A 26,910-nucleotide genomic window follows, 5' to 3' on the forward strand; every position below is an offset into this window, starting at 1 on the left:
TCTATTTAGAAAAAGTTTATAATAAGTCGTGAAAAAATAAAAATAAAAACAAATAACTTAAATTCTGAAAATAAATTGTTTTCAATAAAAAACTAAAAAAACAAATACTACCTGAGTTTTAGTCATCAACTTCCAGATGATCCCTTGTTGGACAATACCAATTTACCAAACCATTCTTCGGATGGTATGAACCTGAAAAAGGAAATGGGTTTTAACTTTAAAGAGAAAAGAGAACTCTCAAAAACTGCTGAGACAACCCATTGTAAAAAACAACGATAAATGTGGTAAATAAAACAGGGAACAACCCCATTTGATGAGAGAGGCTGTCAATGTCAGAGCTTGGGCAGACCTGCAACATTTCTTAAACTGCTTTGTATAAGTCAATTGAAATTGAGATACACTAAATTCATGTACCAAATTCTCTGACCAGGGTCTACACCATCAAGACTGCAATAACTGATCACTTTTTCAAATTCAACTCCAATTCCAAATCATGCCTTTAAATGTCATAGAATCACTGCATCATTAAAGAATAAAGATACATTGGTCCCTTGATTATTAAAAAGATGAAATGTGTTTGAAATACATAACCACTTTTTGGGTATCTCCGTTATTTATTTATTTATTTTTTTTTTTTTTTATGCTGCTGAATCTTGATGTGTGTATTTCAAAGGGCCTGGTTGGTGATGTTAGAAGGGCGCCAAGAAAAAGGACATTTTTGGAGTGTGATTGAAGTCTGAGTCTCCCCACCAAACTTCAATTCAAATTTGGATCTTTTGCTTGCATTTCCAGAAAATATTCAGCTCACCTTCCTGCCTTGTCTGCTAAGCCTCTTTCATCAACTCTCAAAACAATTAGGGCCTTCATCCATTGGACTAAAACACCCTCTCTTCCACCCAATTTGAAACCCTCCTACACACTGAAATATGAAGGGTAATTGTGTCACTGGAATCACAGGTCTTACCAGTTACCACCTTAACGCCCATATCTACACTGAGCAACTTCTGGAAGTAAACCCCGTGCTCACAAAACCCACCCTGGATCCCTTAGTTTAACGGCGTTAGGCCCAACCAACAACCATACTGCTTCCAAAAATAAAAGGGTGGTACAACATCAACATTCTCATACAAGCCACACCAACACACTCTCAGAGGCTCAGAGCTATCAATTCCTTCATCCAATTCTCTCCCACCATTACCCATTTTTTATTCCTGGTGATTTTGTCTTCCTCTGGGGTCTAAGGAGTCCATTTCTTCTGACAATTTTCCAGGGCTCCTAACACACCCAAGAATCATTTTCTTTAAGGTAATGTACTTGGCCATGTCATTAATTTTTCAGTTTCTGAAAAACTACAATGATTCAATGATTCATTCTCCATGGATTCTTTCAGCTATCAATAAATGTGTTTAGTTCTTTTATGATTAATAATTCAGAAACGTACGTGAATGAATTTAGAGGCAAAAACCATGCATGAATATGTGAGTGTTTGAAATTTAAATATTCTAGAGTTTCTAGTAGTGATGGATTATGGAGTCAAATTGCTGCCAAACACCCATTACCGTAAAGTTGTTTAAAAGTGTGGTTGAAATCAAGAAACGAAATATGCTGTGGATATAATCCATCTAATCCTCTACTTCTCTGTGTTTGCTGAATTGTCATGAAAGATGGGAGAAATGTCAGGCTTCCAATTGGGTGTGATAGGAGCACTTTTTCTATCAGTGGCATCATCTGTCTCCATTGTCATCTGCAACAAAGCCCTGATGAGCAATCTTGGCTTCCCTTTTGGTAACTATTTCTTTCCTTCAACAATTAATCATGAGTTTGTTAATTGGGCTTTTCTACTGCATCAAACATTCCAAATGTTTTCAAAATATGTTTTGCTTCTTGGAATATAGGCAACCTGTTTTCAACACAAATCTTCTTTCTTGATACATAAAACAAAGCCTCTTGATCCCAAAATTGTTCAATTTACAATACCCGGATTTGTTTTCATGTTTTTCAGCTGCTTTGTTTTTCTGGGTGCAGCTACAACACTCACTAGTTGGCATCTGATGGTAACATTCTGCACTCTTCATGTGGCACAACGCTTCAATGTGTTCGAAAGTAAGTCGGTTGACATGAAAACTGTGATGCTCTTCGGCATTCTGAATGGTGTTTCCATTGGCCTTCTCAACTTGAGCCTCGGATTCAATTCCATTGGTTTCTACCAGGTACAAATTTTCATATATATACTTGACATAATTCAACAATGAATCACTCCATAAATCTATGGAATTCAATTGATGTGTTATTTATGGCTCTATATATTTTGCAGATGACCAAACTTGCCATCATACCATTCACTGTACTACTGGAAACCCTTTTCTTGAAAAAGCAATTCAGGTTATATGCATATGATGAATTTACGGATTACACTTGTTCATAATTTTCTGAGCTCATTGAAAGATTTAAGCCCTTTTTTTCACTGGTTTGCAGCCAGAAGATAAAGTTATCGCTCTTCCTTTTACTTGTTGGAGTTGCCATTGCCTCAGTGACTGATCTGCAGCTCAATTTTGTTGGAACCATTCTCTCTCTACTAGCCATAGCAACAACCTGTGTTGGTCAAATTGTATCCTTTTCTTCTCCCATTAATTTCTTCTCATTCTGAGCAAAAATCCCAGCTGAATATTAACTTAAATCTCACCAAGATGAGTGAATTTTGATATCTATTGCTAATATATTTCTTGGAATTTTCTTAACCAAGTGCTGAATTCAGCTGACAAACACCATACAAAAGAGGCTCAATGTCTCTTCTACACAGCTCCTGTACCAGTCAGCCCCATTTCAAGCAGCTATCCTCTTTGTCTCAGGCCCTGTGGTGGACCAATGCCTCACCAAGCAAAATGTATTTGCATACAAATATTCTCCTATAGTCTTGGTACTAATCGACCCTATCCTTCGTCTTTTCATTCATTCATCTTCATGTCCATGTCTGCATACCATGACTACTAATCTTTCTATAATATCTGCAGGCATTCATCATACTTTCATGCATAATCTCCGTCTCTGTGAACTTCAGCACCTTCCTAGTGATCGGGAAGACGTCTCCTGTCACATATCAAGTGCTTGGCCACTTGAAAACATGCCTTGTTCTTGGCTTTGGCTATACACTGCTGCATGACCCCTTCACAGAGAGAAACATCATTGGGATACTGATAGCCATTCTGGGCATGGGCTTGTATTCATATTTCTGCACTCATGAGAACAAAAAGAAACAATTGGGAGATCTTTCTACAGTGTCTCAGGTATATATACATATCTCTGATATACACAGTTTTTTCAATGGGGTTAGTATTGGAACTGATGGGACATTGGTGTGATGTGTTGGGTTCCAGATCAAGGATAGGGAAACTGCACCCCTTTTGGCAGGGAAGAACATGGGTTACGAAGATAAAGAAAGTCATGAGGTGAAGAAAGCAACCAAGGACTCTCTTGTTTGAGTAATGCCCAGAGCTTTGATTGTGATAAAAATTTCATGTATTCAGATTTTGTTGAGTGTAAATCATTCTCATTCTTTGAATAATAAACTCCTTCTCCCTTTCCCATTCATTCAATTTTTCTATCTTTCCCCACTTTGTCATATTCCAGTCATTTTTAGTCTTAGACTTCCGAAAACAGTTCTCTTAACAAAAATATGTTTAAAAGTACTTTCTATGTTTTCAAATATTTTTAAAAACATGATTTTTGTTATAATTTTTTTAAATAGTTTTTTTTTTTAAAAAAAACTATTGAAAACAAGAAAACAATTAAAATATTTTTTTAGAAAACACTATTTTTATACCAAATTCTAAAATATATATATATATATATATATATATATATATATATATATATATATATATATATATATTATATAAAAAAATTACAAAACATATTTTCGAATTTTGAAAATATTTTTCTATTTTTAAGAATAGTTTTAAATTTCTATTTATAAAATCAAAAAACAATTTTAAAAATAATTTTCACATATACCCTTTTAACTTTTGTACTCAAATTTATGGAATCAAAAACATTTAAAAAAAGAAAAAAGAAAAAATCATACAAGACTGTTTCAACACTAGTCCATTCGAAATCGAAAGTGGGCCTCTAGTCTCGATATCGGAATGGGTTCAGAAATCAGCCCATGGGCCATGGGCCACGAGCCACTTCGTAGTAAGTTAATCCCCAAACCCCTCGTAGCTCCTTTGCATGAAATGCGATAATCTTAAATTAGGATATGAGATTCACACAATGATTAATTTATTTTTTTCATCCATTTTCCATTTTTTTTTATTTATATTACACACATTTTATTCAAAAAATTGTGATTAAACAAAAACCCTAAATTCATAGTTCAAAAGAAAAAAGAACAAGAAAAGTGTATTTCCATACACTCATATAAAAAAAAACCCATAAAATAGGTAGTTAAATTTATAAAATACAAATTTGAAGCATGTATTTAAAAATAATTAGTATTTTATATATTTTTTTGATCAAAAATGTTACATTTGATCATTCGAGTACTATATTTTAATGATCGTAAGTACTACATTTGACTATTTTAAATATTACCTTTAATTGGTAAGTCTATAAAACTTGAATTATTTTTAAAAGGTTTCTATTTTATGATTATTTTTATATAAATGTATGAAAAATCAATTTTTTTCAAAAGAAAGTGGGAGGGTTTAATATTTCTTTTTTAAAAAAAAAAACTCATTTTTAAGAAATGTTTTCTTACATAATTTTTTTATAATTAATTATTTTTAAAAAAATCATATTTTATAATTATTTTTATATAAATGCATGAAAACTCAATTTTTCAAAAAGGAATATTTCTTTCTTTCTTTCTTTCTTTCTTTCTTTAAAAGAAAAAAGAAAAAAACTCACTTTTGATAAAAGTTTTCTTACATAATTTTTTGAGATTTCTCATATTATGCATTTATTTCCAAAAATAAAAAATAAATAAATAAAAACTTTTAGCAGCAAATCAAGCCAGAGGGTGAGATGCCAACAAAACCTACAAAAAAGTCCAAATGCAAGTTTGGTGGGCCATGTTTGGTGAGATAATTGCTCTCAAGGAATTGGGATTGCTTCACAAATTTAAACTTTTACCAATGAATAAGATACCAAGTACCCATAAATATCCCACACTTGTAATCTTAAAAATATTAAAATATCAAAAGAATTCAATTAATAATAATAATAATAACTGACTCATATTAATTGTTTAGTAAAGTTACAAAGTTTTGGTCAAAGATTTGTTAGAAATCACTTATTAAAATTGAAGTCTGTCACCTTGCAATTTTTAATGATAGATTGTAGTGGCATTTATCAAGACATGACGTGCACCGACCAACAACATGATTCTAAAACATCTCATCTGTTCTGATTGGCTTTAGTGCCCTAAAATTAGGGCTGAGATGGAAAGGGAAAAGTAATATTTAAGAAATGAAAAGCCCAGCATAATATTAAAGGATTGATAATTACTTGTACAACACTACTTTAGCAAATCAAATTCCAAGTTGGTTGGTTCATTGGTTGGTGGTAGGGCTTAATTGTGGGCCCAAAATTTTGCCCATTAAGAATACCATCAAATCCAATGCAAAATATTAAGAAAGGAGGATGATGGGTGTAATGCTATCTTGCTTTGTCTTTTTGCTCTTTGTAGTCAAATTGGAGTTATTAGTGAAAATTTAAAAAAAAAAATTGATAAAAACAATTTAACCCATTGATGAAAACAAATTTGGTTTTTATAGTGGAAACATATTGTAGAATTTTTTAAAAATTTTAGATTAACTTTTGAATGGATTTATTATATTTTATGTTTGAAATTTTAAACCGAATACCTAAATTGGGTTTAATTAATTTTAAAAATAAGTTGAATTTAAGATTTAAATTAACTTGCATCAAACCAATTATTCAAATCAAATCAAATTGATGTTAAAAATCAAAAAATTGATCAAATCATATTTTTCACATACTAAGAGAATAGTAATATAGGCCTTCTTAGATAAATTATAATATTTGGGGATTATGTCCATCAATTTTTATATTTATCTCACATAAACACTTAAGAAAAATGTATTTAAAAAGCGAAAAATTATTTTTCAAAGTAGGACTATTGTATACAAATACTTATGCTTTTCAATCCCTTCTTTATGTCAAATTAAAGGTTAAAGGTTAATTTATTCTTAAAGATGTTTGACATCAACAAAAGTTATAGCTTTGCTCCCAAAAGTTACGCTTACTAATAGATGCCAAACTTTAGTGTTTATTTGTATGTATTTCTTTTTAATAAGAAATTATTAAAATATCTATATTATATATAAATAAATGTCGGAATGCAAGCAGTTTTATTATAATTGTTTTTTAGCCATATTTCCTTTAGATATTTACTCATTTGTCATTCATTTACATCAAAGCCTGATTTCTTTTTTTTTTTGTCGTATTAGAAAACTCGATTTAGGTTTCTTCTTATTTTGTTTAACACCATCGCTAAACCCAAAGCCCCAACAAACACTCCACTTGAATCCATCATTACTCAACTCTCACAAAACACAAGGGATGTTCAACATTTATTAACATCGAAAACCAAAAGCACCACTACTTCCAAATATCAATAGAATATGAGAAAAACAAACAACATACGTACCGCTTCATCACCATTTCTAAAGCACTTTCCAAGCCTCCCAAATGAAAAAAAAAAAAAAAAAAAAAAACCCTCACCAAAAGCAAACCAATTTTATTCCCACAAAAAAAAAAAAAACTCAATTACCACAACCGACAATAACAATAAAAAAAAAAATGGCAGAACCAAGAAATTCGAACCAATCAAGAGTTGATCTCCGTTGAATGCGTCATGACATGAGAATGGCAAAGCCGAAACCCTAGAAGAAAGAAAGTGTTTAGTATGTGTTTCTAAAAAATATGTCGTCTGCTCTATTTATGTCATTATATGCATTACGTACACTTTTTTCACCCTTTTTTTTTATATAAATAATTTCTTTATTTATATGAAATAAAAACCATTCCTAAATTATTATTTTTAAATTATTATATAATTTATATTAAAAATTCAAATATTTTTCTCAAAATTAGAAATTTCTCACATTTGAAAAGCGGAAAATGAAGAAATTATATAACATAAAATAATTACACTTATTTGAATAAAATAATATATTTTTACAAAAAGAAAATCCCAATCACATCCTCTTTTTCATTTTTATTTTTAATTAAAATAAAATTTTAAAAATATTCATCACACATGAATAATAATGACGGTAAAATTAATACTTACCAAATTTAATTTTTTTTAATTTAAAACATACTAATATTCTAATTATAATAGGTATGCAACATTAAGACCTATTTTTTTTCAATATTTATAAATGTCTCCACTTTCATACAAATGTCAAACCATGAACAAAAAAGCATGGGAGAGAACAATATTTTTTAGTTTGATAAGAGTTATATACGTGATTTGAATAAGGTTATTATTTTAGCTTTAAAATTCAATAAATAGTAAAATATATTTGTTTATTAAATAACTATATTTTATTCATTATAATTAATTAATTTAATAAAAAATAATTAATTATTTTTATTCAATATTGAAATTTTATATTCAAAAACAATAAAAATATAGAAAATAAATAAATAAATATTTTATTAATTTATTATAAAACTTATTTCCAATGGTACATCATTGGATTAAAATTTGAAATATTTAAAAAAAATTATAAATAAAGTTCAATCTTATCTACTCTAAAAAAAAACATTTATAATTTGATATATTAATATAATCATTTAATAAATATAAATAATTTAAAATTGAGATCACTTATAAAATAGGTGAACATTAATTTTTTTAAAATTTAATTAAATAATTAACTTTAAATTTAAATATAGAAAAATACCCTATTAGATAGCAATTAATGTGCTTTGCACGTGTAACAAATCTAATTTTATAAATAATAAAAAATCTAAACATCCCAATATCTTTAATATTGTTGTAAAACAAGGACAAATACAATGTCAATTAATGTAATAGAGATGAAATATATCTTACTTTGATATATAATAGGGAATAAGAAATTAGAAAAGAGAGTTGAGAAAGTTAAGAGAATGAAAAACAGAGAGAATGAGAGAAACAAAATTTCTTTCTTTTCTTGGGATATATATTACAGGAGACGGGAAGCCCTTTTATAGGCTTTCCAAATGGCTTCCATTAATATCCCCATTAATGAATATTAATGAAACTCGTAAATAACATTAATGGTTTCTATTAATGAGTATTAATGGAAGTCATAAATAATACTTAATTAACATTAATGTGGTGGCATTCATTACTACAATTATAACATTCCTCCTTAGATGTCCACCACATTGAAAGAATATGTCTCATTAAAACCTTGCTAGTAAAAAACCCTATAGGAAAAACCTAGCGAAGGAAAAAAAAAAGTACAATATTATTTTCTTGGTATATTAGGACTGCCTCGTTAAAAACCTTGCCAGTAAAACCCAATAGGACAAAACCTGGACGAAAGAAAAAAAAAGTACAGTACATTAACACCCTTTTACAAGCATACTCCCACTCATGTCGATATCCTTGAATTGACGCATTCCAATCCTGTGTATTAACTTCTTGAATGTTGAGGTTGGCAATGATTTTGTGAATAAATCTGCTAGATTATCATTTGAGCGTATTTATTGCACATCAATTTCTTCACTCTTCTGGAGTTCATGTGTATAAAAGAATTTTGGTGAAATGTATTTAATTCTATCTCCTTTAATATAACCCCCTGTTATTTGTGCAATGCATGCAGCATTATCTTCAAATAATATTATCGGGTCACCTTTGATAGAGGAGAGTCCACATGATTCCCGAATATGCTGGATCATAAATCTTAGTCATATGCATTCACGACTTGCTTCATGAATTGCCAGTATTTCTGAATGATTTGATGATGTGGCCACCATTGTTTGTTTGACATATCTCCATGAAATAGCAGTACCATTGCAATTAAACACATACCTTGTTTGTGACCTACCTTTATATGGATCTGTAAGATATCCTGCATATGCATATCCAATCAATTGTTGTGTTGATTCCCTTAAGTAAAATAAACTCATATCAGTAGTTCCACGAAGATAACGCAATATATGTTTGATACCATTCCAATGTCTTCGAGTTGGAGTGGAACTGTATCTTACTAATAAATTGATAGAAAAAGCAATGTCTGGACTTATACAATTGGCAAGATACATAAGTGCACCAATAGCACTAAGATATGATACTTCAGGACCAAGTAACTCTTCATCTTTTTCGCAATGACGAAATTGGTCCTTTTTCACATCAAGTGATTGGACAACCATTGGAGAACTTAAAGGATGCGCTTTATCCATATAAAAATGCTTCAAAACTTTCTTAATGTATGTTGATTGATATACTAAAACTCCATTTGGAAAATGCTTGATCTGCAGACCGAGACAAAATTTTGTTTTTCCAAGATCTTTCATCTCAAATTCCTTTTTCAAGTAATTTGTTGTTCTTATGAGCTCTTTAGGAGTTTCAACAATATTTAAGTCATCAACATACACTGCAATAATTGCAAATCCGGTTTCTGATTTCTTAATGAAGATGCATGGGCATATAGGGTTATTCACATACCCTTCTTTTAGCAAGTATTCGCTAAGACGATTGTACCACATGTGTCCAGATTGCTTTAATCCATACAAGAATCGTTGTAACTTGATTGAGTACATGCTACGAGGCTTTGTACTATTTGCTTCAGGCAATTTAAATCCTTCAGGGATTTTCATGTATATATCATTATCTATGGATCTGTATAAATATGTTGTAATAACATCCATGAGATGCATATCCAATCCTTTTGAGATTGTCAAACTAATTAAGAAACGAAATGTGATTGCGTCCATGACAGGAGAATATGTTTCCTCGTAGTTAATACCAGGTCTCTGCGAGAAACCTTGTGCTACTAATCGCGCTTTATATCTTATGATCTCATTATTCTCATTGCGCTTTCGTACAAATACCCATTTGTACCCAACAGGCTTTACATCTTCAGGTGTTTGGATCACAAGTCCAAAAACTTCTCGTTTTGTTAATGAGTTTAACTCTGTCTGTATAGCTTCTTTCCATTTTGGTCAATCATTCCTATGTCGACATTCTTCCACATTTCGTGGTTCAGGATCTTCATCATTTCTTATGACTTTAGAGGCCACTTAGAAAGCAAAAATATTGTTAATAACAATATTATTTCGATCCCATTTTTCTCCCGTGTGTACATAACTTACTGAGATCTCACAATTTTCAGGTACCTATGCCTCTTCAGAGGTTTCTTGTTCAATATGTGCCTCTTCAGAGGCTTCTTGTTCAATATGTGCCTCTTCAAGGGTTTTCTGCATTATTTGTGCCTCTTCTAGGGCTATAGATTTATCAATTTTAAACTGATCAGTCATTTTGATGGCCTCTTATAGAGTGCCAAGTTTTTATTGGGTTCTCCTCTTTCAGAGAGTTACATCCTTTGAGCCGACAGGTCTACCACGCTTCAGGCGTATCTTAGATTCATTTGTTAACTGTCCTACAGGGACATCAATCCGTGCTGGAGTTTTTGCAGTCAGGATATGTGACTTTGTCACTTTCTTTGTATCAATGAATGCATCTGGTAATTGATTTGCAAGATTTTGCAAATAAATGATCCTTTGAACTTCTAGTTCACATTGATTTGTACGAGGATCAAGATGAGTCATAGTAGATACCTTCCAACTAATTTCTCGTCATTCTTCAGGAATCGACTTTTCTCCCCCTAATGACGGGAAAACACTCTCATTAAAATGACAATCCGCAAAACAGGCTGTAAAAACATCGTCTGTCAAAGGTTCAAGATATCTTATGATAAATGAAGAATCAAAACCTACATAAATCCCAAGTCTTTGTTGGGAACCCATTTTAGTGTGTTGTGTAAGTGCAATTGGTACATATACTGCACAACCAAATACTAGTAAGTGAGAGATATTTGGTTGTTTTCCAAGCACAAGTTGTGAAGGAGAGTATTCATGGTAAGTTGTAGGTTGAATACGGACTTAAGCTACAGCATGCATAATAGCATGTCCCCAGGCGGAAGTAGGTAATTTGGTTTTCATTAGTAATGGTCGAGTTATTAATTGGAGACGTTTGATGAAGGATTCTGCTAAACCATTTTGGGTATGAGTACGAGCAACAGGATGCTCAATATTTATCCCTACTGACATGCAATAGTCAATGAATGTTTGAGAAGTAAATTCGCCAGCATTATCAAGACGTATTGTCTTAATTGGATAATTTGGAAATTGTGCTCATGATCTGATTATTTGTGCAAGGAGTCTAGCAAAGGCAGTGTTATGTGTAGAAATGAGACAAACATCTGACCACCTAGTAGAAGCATCTATTAAGATCATAAAATAACGGAATGATCCACATGGTGGATGAATAGGCCCACATATGTCCCCATGTATTCTTTCTAAAAAGACTGGTGACTCAGATATGACTTTAGTAAAAGATAGTCTGATTATCAATTTACCTTGTGAGCAGGCAGCACATGAGTATTCATTGGGCAAAATAATCTTCTGGTTCTTTAGTGGATGCCCATGTGAGTGTTTGATTATTCGACGTATTATTGAAGACCCTGTGTGACCTAGCCTATCATGCCAAATGACAAAAACTTTTGGGTCGTTGAACTTCTAGTTCACGACAACATATGATTCAATAGGCTTTATAGTTGTATGATACAACCCATAGGAGAAAGCCGGGAATTTTTCCATTATAAGCTTTTGGTCAGATATAATGGAAGTAATGTAAAGATATTCTACATTATCTTCATTCATAGTTTCAATATGATATCCATTTCTGCGGATATCTTTAAAACTGAGCAAATTTCTTCTGCATTTGCTAGAATATAAAGCGTCATTTATATGGAATCTAGTTCCATTTGGCAACATTATGTTTGCTCTTCCAGAGCCTTCAACTAAGTTTGTAGTACTAGGTATGGTACTTACATTAGTTTTTATTAATGTCAAGTCGAGGAAATATCTTTTATCTCGAAGAATCATGTGCGTGGTTGCACAGTCTACGAGACATACATCATCCTCATTCATCTTGAGACCAAATAACACATGGATTTTAGATATAACTAAAAAAATAAGGCATAATGTAAATAACAAAAGAAAATCAAAATTAAATATAAGACATAATAATATATTATTTCATATATAAAGTAACATCAATCAATGTTAATTTTCTCATCATTTATCAAATGGTCTGTTTTTTCATTGAGACCTCCAAAGAAATCAATGTCATGGTAGGTTAGATCCAATTCATCACCATCGGTAAAGTTCATATCTATCTCTTTTCCTTTTGCTTTTATTGATGCTTGGTAAAGGTCGACCAAATGTTTGGGCGTACGATAGGTACGTGACTAATGTCCCTTCATACCACATCTATAACAATTATTCTCATGGTTCTTAAGAGGATTATCTTGTAAACGCTTCCCATTTTCTTGTTTTTGCCTCAGTATTGTTCCATTTCATATTGTTCCACTTCTAGTGGTGCAATGAGGCTTTCATTTTCTAAGAATTATTATTATAAGAACCATGGTATCGGGGATTTCTTCCACGACCACAACCACGTTCTCATCCACGTCCACTAGTTTGGGACGATATTGCATTCACTTCAAGGAATGATTCAAATCTAGTTGGATGAGACTGATGATTTTTCATCAAAAGCTCATTTTTTAAATTAAAAAAAAAAAAAAAAAAAACCTCATGGAGATGATGACGAAAGAAAATCAGTGTTTTTGTGCGATCCTGTAGGAATGCTTGATTTCCTTCTTTGATCATAACTTCAAGATTATTACATCAGGATGTATTTCAACATCAAGAATCCTAGATAAAGAGTTCTTTCTCGAAATGTCCAGTGCCACAAATTTGAGTTTTATGAGATTCGACATTATCAAATAATTTCAAATATATGACAAAACAATATTATTAGAATCAATTATAATAAATTGATAGTATTGGTATAACTTTGATTATAAACAGAATCAAATAATTTGTTTATAACTTTTAAGAATATGTAACAAAACAAATCAACAATAATATAACTATGTAAAATTTTATTCTATATAAATAACTTCAAGTTTAAGATATGAGAATTACCTTCAGAGCAATTCGTGCTGATAACGTGTTGTAAAATAAGGACAAATACAATGTCAATCAAAGTAGTAGAGATAAAATATATCTTACTTTGATATATAATGGAGAAGAAGAAATCAGAGAAGAGAGTTGAGAAAGTTGAGATAATGAAAAACAGAGAGAATGAGAGGAGACGGGAAGCCCTTTTATAGGCTTTCCAAATGGCTTCCATTAATATCCCTATTAATGAATATTAATGAAACTCATAAATAACATTAATGGTTTCCATTTATGAGTATTAATGGAAGTCATAAATAATACTTAATTAACATTAATGTGGTGGCATTCATTACTACAATTATAACAAATATATATATACATATATATCAAAATTTGAGGTATTAAAAACTTTAAAATTTGAGATATATACATGATTTAAAAAAAATTATTATTTTTGGATACAAAGTTGAAAGTGTTTTTTTATATATTATATAAAAGTTACTATTTATTTTTTAAACAATCGTTAAACACATTTATTTTACTTTATTTTTAAAAATTATTTTTAAAGAACAACGATCAAATAGTGTTAGAAAATTTTAAAAAGAGTTTTTATTTTTAAAAATAAAAAAAAAACTATTTTTAAATCACATGATAAAAAAAAGTTATTACTTTTCGATGCAATCCTATAAGGGTTTTCTCATATCTTATACAAAAGTTACTATTTTTATTTTAAAAATAAAAACATAGCCAATGTATTCATTTAAATTATCATAAGTGTTAATTTCATTAACACTCCTTAATGTTTAGTACAAATATACCGAGTCATTGTTGATTTCAAATTTCATCAATTAATAGTCCTATAAACATATTTTATCTATAAAATTTAATCGTTAAACACATCTCTTTAATTTTTTTAAAAAATAAAAATAGTGATCAATAAAATTTGAAATTAACTATCATCATCATATGTATTGACACACTTACCATTTATACAAAACTTTCTTTAACAATGCAGAATACAGAAAAGAAAAAAAAAAAGAAAAGAAAAAAAGTAAAAAATAAGAAGTAAAAAGACCTCCCTTTATTATTGATAACAAAGATGAAATGTTTGTAGTGGTGCAGTGGTCCAATTCCTTTTTGAGTACGTTGGGAAAATCAATGGTAGGCTGATGATTGTTGATCCATGCATGCCTGCCTGCCTTCCATGTTGTTTCCTGATTTCGAAACATCTTTTGTACCCAATACAATATGGGCTTTGTGTGTACCATCACTCTCATTCTCTACATGCCTCCCAAAATTAAAATTCTACTCAATGCCATTTTTATCATTAAAGCTCCTTCTCCCTCTTCTCAATCCCTAGGTCGACAAAAGCAAAAGCTCTAAAGTGAAAGAGAATTGTTATGGAAATTTCTTTGGTATGATTTTTACATCTTCATTGTGTTTTCATGGTAGGTACCCCACTTTCAAGAATGTCATCATGGGGTTGAACGTAGGAAGAAACTTCCAATCAAAGTGAATGGGAGAGCACACCCCACAAAGTCATATGATTGGTTTTTGACCAAAACAAAATAATTAAAATTCAACCCATTTCAACATACATAATTTTTGAATTTGGGGGAGGAAATGGTCTTTCATTTGAACAAGTAAGAAAAATAAAAATAAATAAATAAATAATGAAAGAGAAGAAAGAAGGGAGCACATCAATTTAGGACACCAATGAAAAGAACGAGGAATCAAAGGGGCACCGCCCACCTCTGGCCTTTTTTGTCTTTGTGTGCAGCTACACACTTTGACCCTCTGGCCCATATGCCATGCAACAACATCTCAGTCGCATTATTCGCATGATTGGTTTCATAGACATTAGCGTATACATTAGGTTTTAAGTTATTCGTTTTTTAATATTAAGAAATTAAAAAAAAAAAAAAAACTAACTTTTTAGCACTTAGAAAAGTAGAATATTTGTTTACTTTTTTATTCTGTTAAAAGATTTTAAAAAGTAGATAATAAGTCAATAAAAAGTAAAAAATAAAAACAAAAACAAATGATCTGAAATCTAAAAGCAAATTACTTTCAGATTTTAATTTTATTATATTTTTTTTTTTGGGTATGAGATTTCAACTCTTAGAATTTCCTTTTGTGTTATTTAAAAATATATAAAATAGAAAGTATTGAAATATTATATCTTAAATGAAATAAAGTTATAAAAAATATTTTATTAAATTAAAACTCTCTTTCTAGGACATCTACATTTGTAGCATCCGAAAAGACGAGATAACCTTAGGGTTTGTTTAGCAGCAAGTTTTTAAAACAATTTTATATTATCTAAAATTAAAAAAAAAAACTGAAAAACATGTTTCATAACCAAAAAACTACTTTTTTTGTTATATTTTAAAGAATATAAAATAAAGTATTTTCGTATAATAACTTTTAGTTGTTTTCCATTATTTCCACTTGTTTTACAATTATTTTAAAAAATAATTATATAAATATTAGATATAAAAATTATTTTTAAAAATATTTAAAATAAATTAAAAGTATTTTAGGTTTTTAAACAATTTTTTATTTTATAAAACATTATAGAACATTTCTATTTTTTAAAATTATTTTAAAAAATAGTTATCAAACGGCCTTATAATCATTTTCCATGTGCAGTCAAATTTTAATTTAAAAAAAAGAAAGAAAATATACTAGGTACATTATTTGGGAAATGTGGTGTAACGGTCATAAAGGTAGAAATTAAAATTAATTTATAAAAATAAAAAATAAAAATAATATACGCTCGGATATTGCTTTGAAAAAAGCTATTACAATATGCCTTCCTTGGAATTTGAAATAATGATTTTCGCAAGAAGAAAAAGTTGAAAAAAGAGAATCTCAGCCAAAGTACAATTTTTTATTTTTTATTTTTAAGATTTATTATTTAATTAATTTAATCAAGTGTAATTTTTTTTAGATATGTAATTCAATTAATTTAGATTTGGGATCCAAAGATAATTTATTTTATTGATTGAGAAGATATTAATATTTAAAAGGGAGAATCATTTTTAAGGTAGCTGTGAGAAAGTCATAGGCCTGGATTGGCTTCACATTTGGTTCAGAATCAAATCATGTTAGTTGGTTTCATTAAATTAAAATTTAAAACCCATTTAACTATTAAATCAACCAAACTCCATTCCACTTTTTTACAATTTGATTCATTTCATTCTATTTGGGCAAAAAAAACAAAAAAATATATATATTTTTAAAAAATGGAAGCCCCACAAACTTATTTTAATATTAAATAATTAAGTACAAATTATATAATTAATAAAAAATTGATATTTGGCCTAAAATATTAGGTGATAATAAAAGTAGTTAGATCCATTCATAACTCAGAACACCTATTGTCATTATTGTGAAAAAAGTGAGAATGAAGAGAAGGGACGAGGAATGAATTAGATTGTTAGTTTTAGAGAAAAACTAAAAATAAAAAAAATAGTAACTTATTATGGTTAAAAATGATCAACAAATTTTTAATCCTAAATTAGTTTTAATTGGATTGATTTTAGCATTGTCTAGGAAATAAAATTTTATTTATTTTATTTTTAGGAGTGATATCTCACATTGGATAAAGTAGAAAACTTTTATAGTGATATAGATATTAATTTGTTTTAAAGCCGAAAGAGCTTGTTTGAGCCAATAATTTATAATATTTACATAATTTGGTATATCAGAAACCTAATCATTTACAATGTATCAAAATCCTAATCCTTGTTTGGACAGGTGTTAGGATAATAGATATGATCGATTTCCACTTAAATAAAAATCCAAACCAACCTTTTTAATGATTAAAAAATGAAACCATACTCGATCTTCAAATCCTTGTGTGGGTTGTTATGGGTGTAAAAAAATAGACATGATCGATTTATATTTTCAATCAAAACCAAATTAACCCTTTAGTGATTAAAAAACTAAACCAAACAAAACTTATGTTAGATCGACTTGATTTAGATTAGACGATGAATTAGGTATAAAGTAATGTAAACTTTAAATCTAATTTATTTTTAAAAGAAATTTAAAATAAATTAAGTTTGAAATTTAAAATATATTTAAAATCTTTAACTCAAAATGCAATGAATGCATTTAAAAATTAAATTAATTGTAATTTAATAACAAATGAATTACTTATATAAAGTCTACAATATATATATATATATATAATCATAAATATTTATATGACAACTAATAGAATAAAATTTAATTTTTAAAATTCTCAAATCGGATCGACTTTTATAGTTATTAGTTATTATAAATCAAATCGGCTTGATCAACTTTTCGATTTTCATAGGACACGGTTTTAAAAGCATTTTATATATGATAAAAATATATTTTCATTCAAGTAATAACCTGTGGTACTCTTTAAGATTTAAACAATATATAGAATGACGCCTTCCTAGTATTCTTCTAAGTTCTAACCACCCAGAGAAAAAATGACATTATAATTAAAATATGTTGGCATTTACAAGGAAAACCAATGTACCCTCCTCAGTCTCTAGTGTCCCAAGTCTTGCATCACACACTTCTCACAGTCCAATCTAGGTCACTGTCCCTAAAAAGATGCATCTGCAAAACAATAAATTATAAATAAAATATTTATTAATTAAAAATTTTATTTAATATTTATGATGTGTGGTTATTATAAAAATTTTAAAATATTTCTCATTTTAATATTTTGTGATTACAGCTGCACTAAAACTGATGTAGCAGCGGCAAATGGAGGGGTCATATGGACTCTTGTTTTACCAAAATACCCTTTTTTGACAAACATAATTAATAGCATAATCAACATAATTAGTAAAAAAACCCTATTAAAAGTAATGAAGAATTTTGAGTGACTTCGATCGCATAATATGGATTACCTCGAGAAGTTACTAATCATTTTTCGTCATATAAATTTTGAAATTATTGAGCCTAATGGAATCAAACCCGACCCTTGCTTGATAAAAATAATTAATAGGTAAAGGATGGATTAAAATTTATCTGAGGAATAGTTATTAAAATATATTTAGAAAAAAATAATTTAATTTAATTTAATTCTTTTAGTTTAAGGCTCATACTCATTTGAAAAATTCAAACTTTTTTGCCATGGAATGAATTAAATGAATATCAACTCAATAAATAATTATTTATCATATATTTGCTCCAAAAATTGATTTTAGAACAAATATAGATAAGAATTGCCCTGGATTCTTCTAAAACAATAATTTATTAAAAAGAAAAAGAAAAGGAAAAAAGGGGGAGATTCCAAGTCCATGGAAAGTTCAAATGGAAGGGCAATAAAGTAATTTCGGAATGTATAATTGTCTGTCAATATTTGTCTTATTTACGCACCAATTCAGTTGCTTTAACAGAGAGAAACAGAACGAGAAGAGAGAAAAACTGAAACAGCTTCACCTGCAATTCCAAAGCGCTTTTCATTTTTTGTGAAATTTCGTTCTCCGGTTCCTCTTTGCTGGAATCGGAGAATCATCTTCTCATCGCCCTTTTTCTTTTTTCTTGACCCCTCATCTCTCCATTCCCATCTGGTGCTGGAATCTTTGGCTCTGCTGGTGAAAGCTGGGCTTTGGAATTGGAATCTTTTTTTTCTATGGACTTGTGATTTTGAGGAAGCAAAGAGGTGGGGGTGTTGGAGAATTGGGGGTTTTTTCTAATGGGTGTCTCTCAGAATGACGGAAGAATGGAGGGTTGGTTGTTTCTCATACGTTCCAATCGGTTTGGTTTGCAGTATTCAAGAAAACGGTACTTCGTTCTTGAGGATCACTATCTTAAGAGCTTCAAATCAGTACCCATTTCAAAGGATGAGGTTCATGACCTCCTCTCATTCCCTATGTCTTGGTTTTGGTTGATATGATAAAAACTCCTATTACTGAACTGGTTAATTCGTGTAGCCTTTTTTTGAGCTGCTTCTTTTGTTTTTGTTTATTTATTTATATTTCGGGCGTTGTTTATTGTATGAAAATCAATGGATTTTTGCATTGTTTTTGTTTGTTTGATCTTAGGTATTGGAGTTTGTTTGATTGTTCTTATGTACTAAATTAAAGGGTAGAAGATGAATATAATTATAAATACTCTTTGAATGGTTGAGATATTCTGCATGAATTCGATTGTTTGATCTATGTATTCTTTCAGTTAACTCATTTGGTGGAAAATGGATTTTCTTTTTCTTTTCAGTATTGTTAGATGATTCTAGTTTATTTCTCTCTCTCTTTATTTATTTTTTTGTTTGTTTCTGGTCACAAAAATTATTTTTTGCAGTTTGCTGTCTATTAGGTTTCTAGCATTTCAGAGATTAGCAATTTTCTCAGTTATCAGAATTAAAACAAAGACATTGTTTCTTGTGACAGGTTCCTGTTAGAAGTGCAATTATAGATTCCTGTATTCGGGCCACCGACAATGGAAGAGAGAGCATTCATAGAAAAGTGAGAATATTATGCCAGTTTTTCTTGTGGGTCGTGATTATTTTTTGGCTTATACTCTCTGCGAGAATGTGTTTGGTTTTCTTTTTTCTTTTTGATTGGAATGACACTTCAATGTGCAACTTGCAGGTGTTCTTCATTTTCACTCTTTATAATACTTCCAACCACAATGATCAACTTAAGGTACTGCAACTTTCTCGTTAAAATTGGAATTTTCAGTCTAAAGTTTACATGTATAAGTTCTTATGAAATCTAAATTTCATATGACATAGTTGGGAGCAAGCAGTCCAGAGGAAGCTGCAAGATGGATGCAGTCATTTCAGGAAGCAGCTTTAAAGGTTCTAAACTGATTGGTTTCATCAATAAACTAAAGAAGTATTATGTTCAAGCCAATGGACTAATGCTTGTGCATACATGCAGGCAGGTCCGAACACAAGAGGTGGTGGCGTGGGTTGTTCCAAGAGTAAATGGCCGTCTTTTCGGTAAATTAATTCTTGATCCAATATATTGTGTAACAAACTATAATTTCCCACTTTTACATTCTTATGGCTGCATGCCATTTTCTTTGGGTCATTTCTATTTGGCATGAACATTAACTATGTTGAAATTGTTTGGAAATTTTGGTGATACCTTGTGTTCATACTTCTTTCCTGTGGTATCCTTACAATTCCATATGTTGCTCACAGGTTGATCTGTTCTAATAGGATACATCGTACAAACTCCATAGACTGGACTCTTTGTTCATCCACACACATGGATCCAATGACATCTGATGTTATTGCACCTTCACCTTGGACAATCTTTGGTTGTCAAAATGGTTAGTGGTAAAATAGTGATCTGCTTTTTGACATGGCTGAAGTTCCATGTTTAAAATTATGGGTGGTATACAGGTTTACGGCTATTTAAAGAAGCAAAAGATAGGGGTTCTCATGGAAAGGTTGGTAGCTTTCTAATTGACTGCCTGTTGTTAAAATATGAACATCACATTGAACATGCTTTATCTTCAACAGTGGGATGATCATCCTGCAATAATGGCTGTGGGTGTGGTTGATGGGACTTCAGAGGCCATTTTTCAGACACTTATGTCTCTTGGTCCCTCAAGATCAGAGTAAGTTTGTTGAGCATTCCTCTTATCTCATGTTGATGATTTTTTTTTAATTAATTAATTTATTTATTAGATTATAGTGGCCATGGTGTTAGTGTTAACTGCATTTGTTCCTTCTCAGATATTTCTTCTATCTGCTGGCAGTTAAACATTTATATTGTTAAAGCTTTTGTAATTGCAATATTGCCATTACCTTGTCCAATTGGGAACCTATAGCTGTGCAAAAATGCAATTTTAGGATCAACAGAACCTGGAAAATTTAAACAGAAGGAGTAACATAAACAGAAACATAGAATTTTCATGGTTAGTCACATTAGTAATTGCATCCATGAAAGAATACAGAGAACTCTCACCATTAAGAGTATTCTGAACTCAACTCGACCCAAATCAACTCAGCTCAACCAAGCTTTGTGTCGACTACTTCTGGTCTGAGGGCTCCCTTTGAAGAGTAGAAATTATAGAGTACAAAAACCATACTTGCTAAAACCAAGATTGTGACTCAAATGAAATCCCAAACTAACTGGAACAGTGACTTTGACTCTTGCGATATATGCTATAGCTTGAGAAAGATAGTCATGTATTTTGAATAAACTTACATACTCGGTATGGATACTATATATTTGAAATTGATTAATCCCATCTAGCATTTTGGCCTTTTCTTTTTAATTGATAGTGGGTGTTAAGCATTAACAATTTAATGTTGCAACTGGTCTTGCAGATGGGACTTCTGTTTTTACAAGGGAAATGTGGTGGAGCACCTTGATGGTCATACGGATATTGTTCACAAGCAGTTATATAGAGATTGGTTACCTTGGTTAGATTCAAACCTTTATGTTTATAGCAAATATTCATGTCACAATTTTCTAAGATCTCCATATAATACATGTCATTTTATTGAATCATCATACCTTGCAGGGGAATGAAAAGAAGAGATCTATTATTGCGGCGGTATTGGAGAAGAGAGGATGATGGAACATATGGTAATCTTCTGAAGGAAATCTTCAGAAAAATTGTCAGATATTAGATTCATTTCAATTATAAAATAACTTTCTTTGGTTTATCCTGTCACAGTTATACTCTACCACTCTGTGATTCACAAGAAGTGTCCACCCCAGAGAGGCTATGTCCGTGCCTGCCTTAAAAGTAATGTATGCTTACAGTGGAAATAGAATGCTCTCCTAGTCTTTTTGTGGTTTCCAGAAGAATGTTGTCTCAAAACAACTATAGCTTTTTGACATATGGGCTAGTGATATGCAAGTTAACTATGTGCTCTCTCTCTCTCTCTCCCTCTCTCTCTCTCTCAGTTGTACACATAGCATTTATTGATCTTTTTCAAAAGATGTTACAATTTAGCATGCATTGTTGGCTCTGAAACCTGCTAGTTTAACTATGTGCTTTCTCCTTTTATTCATTTTTATCAAATGATCTTACAATTTGGCATGCTTTGTCAGCTGTGAAACCTGCTAGGTTAACTAATTCTTCTGTTGCTTTATCATAATCAACAATTAATATCATTGTTGTTGCCATTGTTTTTATTATCGTCATCCAACTCATAATATCATAATTTGAGATGTATGCTGTGTTCACTATTGGTCTTTTTCTCAGCAAAGGACTGTGAATACCCAATATTTACTGGAGGAATTTCATGGTTTAGAAAGTAATGCATTGAGTATGACATTTTGCACTCTTTTGCAGGTGGAGGATATGTGGTATCTCCTGTAAACCAGGGGAAACAATCAGTTGTAAAACACATGCTTGCTATTGACTGGAAATTCTGGAGATCTTATCTACAAACATCTTCAGCTCGATCTATAACCATCCGGATGCTTGGGAGAGTTGCTGGTAGTTTATGCTAATTGGATTTTGTGTATTTTAACAATGCTTTCTTCTTATAATTTTATGAATTTTGTCTGTATTAAAATAAAAACCTCTACATTTTGGCATTTGCAGCATTACGAGAGTTGTTTAGAGCAAAGCTAGGGAACTACCCTTCCTCTGATTTCTCATCTGGAGAGTTGACAAGCAATGTTAGGTTGCCTCAAAGTGAGCAGGATGTCAAAACTGAAGCTCAAACACTCGCAGAGGAGAAGACTGAGGAGGATATAGAAGATAGAGAAGTGGATAAAACACCTTCAGAACATGCAAGCCTTGTAGGCCTGAATGATGCGGCTGATGAATTCTTTGATGTTCCAGAACCATCAGATTCTGACCTAGCTGAAAATGGTTGGCCTTCTGATTTTGGTTCAGAAATGTACTCTCAGGTATTAGAATTTGGATTGGTTGTTAATGACCAGCTTTATTTATCGTATCATTCATATTTGAATCAATTGATTATCATTTTTACTGGACATACAAGTTGTGGTAGAATCATAATGGAATGATGGGGAGCAGCTACTCAAGATTCAAAACTCTTCTTAAATTGTATTTGTCTAAAATTGAAAGAGTCAAATGTTAATCCTTACTCCCTGCTGTATTTTTACCCAGGGGGTGGGTTGGGGTATAAAATATGTTTGAAATTTTAGCTTTGTGATATGTGTGTGATCTATAGGTTCAGGCACCCACATATCCACCACAAACATATGTCATGTTCTTTCCTTCTGTGAGGCAGGAATGCCTTTATGCATCAATTTCCAATGGATATTTTTTCTGCATCTTGCACATGATTCACTTTCCAAAACTTGTCCATCTAGATTCTTCCATATTGCCATCCATTGCTCTTTTTTTATGTAGGTGTTACTCTGCTGTCATAACATGCTGTTATATTTTGTTTTTGCTTGCTTCAGTTCCCTCACTTTGTCTCTATTTGTATTAATTGTTGCAGGACATTCGGCATCCTAAGTTATCTACTGCTGCTGGTTTTGTAAAAAAATTGCATGACCTTGCAAGTGAGTCTGATTTTAGGCAATCAGTGTCTGATTTCACATTTGCAAATATCTTTCCATGACTTAATTTTGTTAAAGAAAAGAGCTTTTCATGATTTAATTTATTGATGGCTTGAGGCTTTTTTATTCTGCAGTTCAGAAGAGAGGTTATATGGACTTACAAGAGGTGGCAAGGGAAGACCGTATTCCATGCTGCTATGGAGCTACACTTCCAAAAGATCCAACATGTAATCTGGCTTGCAGTTGGACAGAAGCAGATCCCTCTACATTTTTAATCCGTGGAAAGAATTATCTAGAAGACCATCAGAAGGTACTCTACATATTTTATTCTAATTTTGAAAGCTCAAAGATGCAATGTATCATCTCTCCAGGAATGATCTGCTGTCTGCAATAGTTTGAGCTCCTGTAAAAGCAACACTGTAGTGATAATTAAAGTTGAAGTAAACTCATACAGTAGATTGTTTATTTGTCATCCATGAAATGTTTTATCATATCCAGCAATTGAGCAGCAAAAAAGCCACGAGAAGTTTTACTTTCTTGGTACAGTGAATTTGCTAAATTGTCAGACATTATGAACTATTGCATATCTGAATCAAGGATACTTATTAATTCAGTCTATCTCTGGTAATGGTGTTTACATTTTAAAACAACTGCAAAGCTTGAATGAGATAAGAGTTTTAGGTGCTGTTTCTTATTTTATTGCTTCATTATTTTTTTTTTGTCTTCTTTCCAGGTTAAGGCAAAGGGAACTTTGATGAAAATGGTTGCTGCAGATTGGTTAAGATCTGACAAGAGGGAAGATGATCTTGGTGGCCGTCCTGAGAGCATTGTTCAGGTTGATTTGTGATTGCACATAAATATTTTTTATTTAACATTAAGGTTTTCTTGTCACAAGTTGTCCTGTGAGCAAATTTACAAGTAGTCCTATTCTGCAGAAATATGCGGCGCAAGGTGGCCCTGAGTTCTTCTTCATTGTAAACATCCAGGTGGATTCTCTCTTCTGTTTAATTTGCTTTTTCTTTCTTTTATTTTTATTTTCTGATCTTGCTATTGACAAGAACCAAGATATTTACCACAAATATTACAATGAACCAGGTTCCAGGTTCGACAACATACAGTCTAGCACTATATTACATGATGAATACTCCTGTGGAAGACTCACCTTTGCTTGAAAGCTTTATCAAGGGAGATGATGCGTATAGGAATTCGAGGTTTAAGCTCATTCCTTACATATCTCAGGTTAGAACTTGTAACAATTCTTTCAGCCATATTAGTTTAAGCCCAAGGGTATGATTGCATGAAATTACATTTCTTATTAAGATCAGTCATCTCTTTCGTTTGTGGCCTTTAAGATACACTAAAAACAAACGAGCCATATGCTTATACAATCAATTATCCACAAGAAGCCATTATATATTCTTACTCATGTTTATGAAGTACCTTTGCTAAAGTTAGTTTAAACTCTCTCTCTCTCTCTCACACACACACATATGCATGCTTACATACAAACACACACACAAAAACATCTTATAAATAACAAGGAAAGACTTATTATTTCTTTAAACAATATTTTGCTTTTAGGTCTTTAGAATTGACTTCAAATTTGGCGTAATATAATGAGGACTGTAAGCTTAATTTCTCAGGGGTCCTGGATAGTTAAGCAGAGCGTTGGAAAGAAAGCATGCCTAGTGGGTCAAGCGCTTGAAATTAATTATTTCCATGGGAAGAACTACTTGGAGGTAAAGTACAGGAGTAATCATATTTATAGTTCATGAGGGTGGGCATTTTTCAATCCATTACTTGCATATCTTTCATTTTTTCACTGATCAATTTGGAATCTTCCTATGAAACCACAATATACTAGTCAATTTCATTCAAAAAAAAAAAAAAAAAAACAAGGAGAGAATAAAGGAAAAAGGATGAATTGTTTGGCTCTCTGCTATATGTGTATATATATTGAAATCATGTTACTGCCACTCTGTGCCTTGATGCTATGCTGCTAGCTAGATTGGTAATAGAACCACATGGAAGTACTCTTACAGGAAGGAGAGCTGTATCAAAGACAATTTGTGTATAAAATGGTTAATTGTCATGTTGTAAGATGCTAATTCTAAACATTGTAATTTCAGCTTGGAATCGACATTGGGTCATCAACAGTTGCAAGGGGCGTGGTCAGTCTTGTTCTCGGTTACCTTAACAATCTGGTTATTGAAATGACATTTCTGATACAGGTAACACAACTATGTCTTCCACATGTGGCATGTGTTCTTCAAATTATCTCTTAGTTATATGCCTCAGCGCCAGTTTTATCGAGAGTAGAAGCAATTTGAAATTTCCTCATGAATGAGTGTGCATAAACCAAGTTCTCTGATATATGAGCTACCTTTATAGTTTATACCAAATTCTCTGTGATTGTACCTCGCTTGGTGATTTTATTAATCCATACTCCAAGTCTAAGTGTGATTAAATGTATTTTGCAGGCTAACACGCCGGAGGAACTCCCAGAATATCTTCTTGGAACCTGCCGCCTTAACCATCTGGATGCCTCAAAATCAGTTTTAGTGAAACCGTGATCGTCTCCCAACCTTGTTTTTAGCTGGGGTCTTTTGATCAAATACAAAATGTAGATGCAGCAGTCTGCAAACCAACTTGTGGATGCCATTCTTTCATTTAACAAATTCATACTGGCAGGAGGAGGGCCTTTGTTGAAATTGTCATGAGGGCATAACCCAACCTTTGTAAAGAAAGAAAGTTTCTTGAAGCTAATGGGCGTTCTTCAATATATATTGTTGGTGAGGTGTTCAAAACTGTTGTTAACATTTTTTCGTTTGTTGCCATAGAGTGAAATCCCACAAAATATGGCCATGGTGCTCATAGTGTAGGTTTGGTGATTGCTGGGTGCCAATAACATATTTTTGGTGTGTTGGCGTTGAATAGTTTTGGCTTCTAATCCTCCTACTAATGTGCTTAATACAAATATTAGGCTTAAGAGCCAGAGAAATAAGAAAAACTGGGAAGAAATTCAAATTCTATTGTTCTATTTACCATGGAAAGTATGAATAAAAGACACAAAATATACAGAAATGTGTAAGAAAATTCAAATTCTATTATTCACATCTTGTTGTCTCTTATTCATAATATTATTTTTCCTATGCTCATAAAAAATGCAAGATGAAAGTTATCAACATGCTTATACAAAGCCCTTTCTCACGAATGAAGCACAATTTTTGGTTCATATGTGTGGATTTTCAACCCCCAG

General features: G+C 31.3%; 2 protein-coding genes across 3 annotated transcripts; both read left to right on the top strand.

Moving 5' to 3' along the window:
- The first annotated feature begins 1,037 nt into the window (after window positions 1-1,037).
- LOC100244931 (UDP-xylose transporter 1) lies at window positions 1,038-3,588 on the top strand. Its single transcript, XM_002285193.4, has 8 exons — window positions 1,038-1,305; window positions 1,665-1,785; window positions 2,026-2,210; window positions 2,315-2,382; window positions 2,476-2,608; window positions 2,756-2,917; window positions 3,012-3,284; window positions 3,375-3,588. The coding sequence occupies exons 2-8, from the start codon at window positions 1,665-1,667 to the stop codon at window positions 3,477-3,479; spliced, it is 1,047 nt and encodes a 348-aa protein (XP_002285229.1). The 5' UTR covers window positions 1,038-1,305; the 3' UTR covers window positions 3,480-3,588.
- A 14,994-nt stretch (window positions 3,589-18,582) lies between these two features.
- On the top strand, window positions 18,583-26,585 carry LOC100250069 (protein ENHANCED DISEASE RESISTANCE 2-like). 2 transcript variants are annotated; one of them, XM_010652877.3, is made up of 21 exons: window positions 18,584-19,051; window positions 19,593-19,667; window positions 19,794-19,847; window positions 19,937-20,002; window positions 20,085-20,146; window positions 20,351-20,481; window positions 20,555-20,601; window positions 20,675-20,772; window positions 21,488-21,583; window positions 21,685-21,749; window positions 21,841-21,912; window positions 22,465-22,611; window positions 22,720-23,030; window positions 23,591-23,654; window positions 23,786-23,961; window positions 24,385-24,486; window positions 24,587-24,637; window positions 24,747-24,890; window positions 25,295-25,390; window positions 25,781-25,882; window positions 26,132-26,585. In XM_010652877.3, exons 1-21 carry the CDS (start codon window positions 18,899-18,901, stop codon window positions 26,222-26,224), a joined length of 2,205 nt encoding a protein of 734 aa, XP_010651179.1. In that variant the 5' UTR covers window positions 18,584-18,898; the 3' UTR covers window positions 26,225-26,585. The 2 variants fall into 2 exon arrangements, with proteins under 2 accessions (XP_019076318.1, XP_010651179.1); XM_019220773.2 differs by lacking the exon at window positions 25,295-25,390 and having other exon boundaries at window positions 18,583-19,051.
- Window positions 26,586-26,910: the final 325 nt, after the last annotated feature.

The sequence above is a fragment of the Vitis vinifera genome, chromosome 6, assembly GCF_030704535.1.
Source record: "Vitis vinifera cultivar Pinot Noir 40024 chromosome 6, ASM3070453v1".
Taxonomy (NCBI): domain Eukaryota; kingdom Viridiplantae; phylum Streptophyta; class Magnoliopsida; order Vitales; family Vitaceae; genus Vitis; species Vitis vinifera.

What these genes read in the sequence shown, in the direction of transcription:
- LOC100244931 (XM_002285193.4), top strand. Translation starts at nt 1,665, where the DNA reads ATGGGAGAAATGTCAGGCTTCCAATTGGGTGTGATAGGAGCACTTTTT. An exon ending in ATTCCATTGGTTTCTACCAG is followed by an intron (nt 2,211 to 2,314) that starts GTACAAATTTTC and finishes TATATTTTGCAG; the next exon opens with ATGACCAAACTTGCCATCAT. An exon ending in AATATTCTCCTATAGTCTTG is followed by an intron (nt 2,918 to 3,011) that starts GTACTAATCGAC and finishes TAATATCTGCAG; the next exon opens with GCATTCATCATACTTTCATG.
- LOC100250069 (XM_010652877.3), top strand. Translation starts at nt 18,899, where the DNA reads ATGGGTGTCTCTCAGAATGACGGAAGAATGGAGGGTTGGTTGTTTCTC. An exon ending in AGTAAATGGCCGTCTTTTCG is followed by an intron (nt 20,147 to 20,350) that starts GTAAATTAATTC and finishes TGTTGCTCACAG; the next exon opens with GTTGATCTGTTCTAATAGGA. An exon ending in AAATGACATTTCTGATACAG is followed by an intron (nt 25,883 to 26,131) that starts GTAACACAACTA and finishes TGTATTTTGCAG; the next exon opens with GCTAACACGCCGGAGGAACT.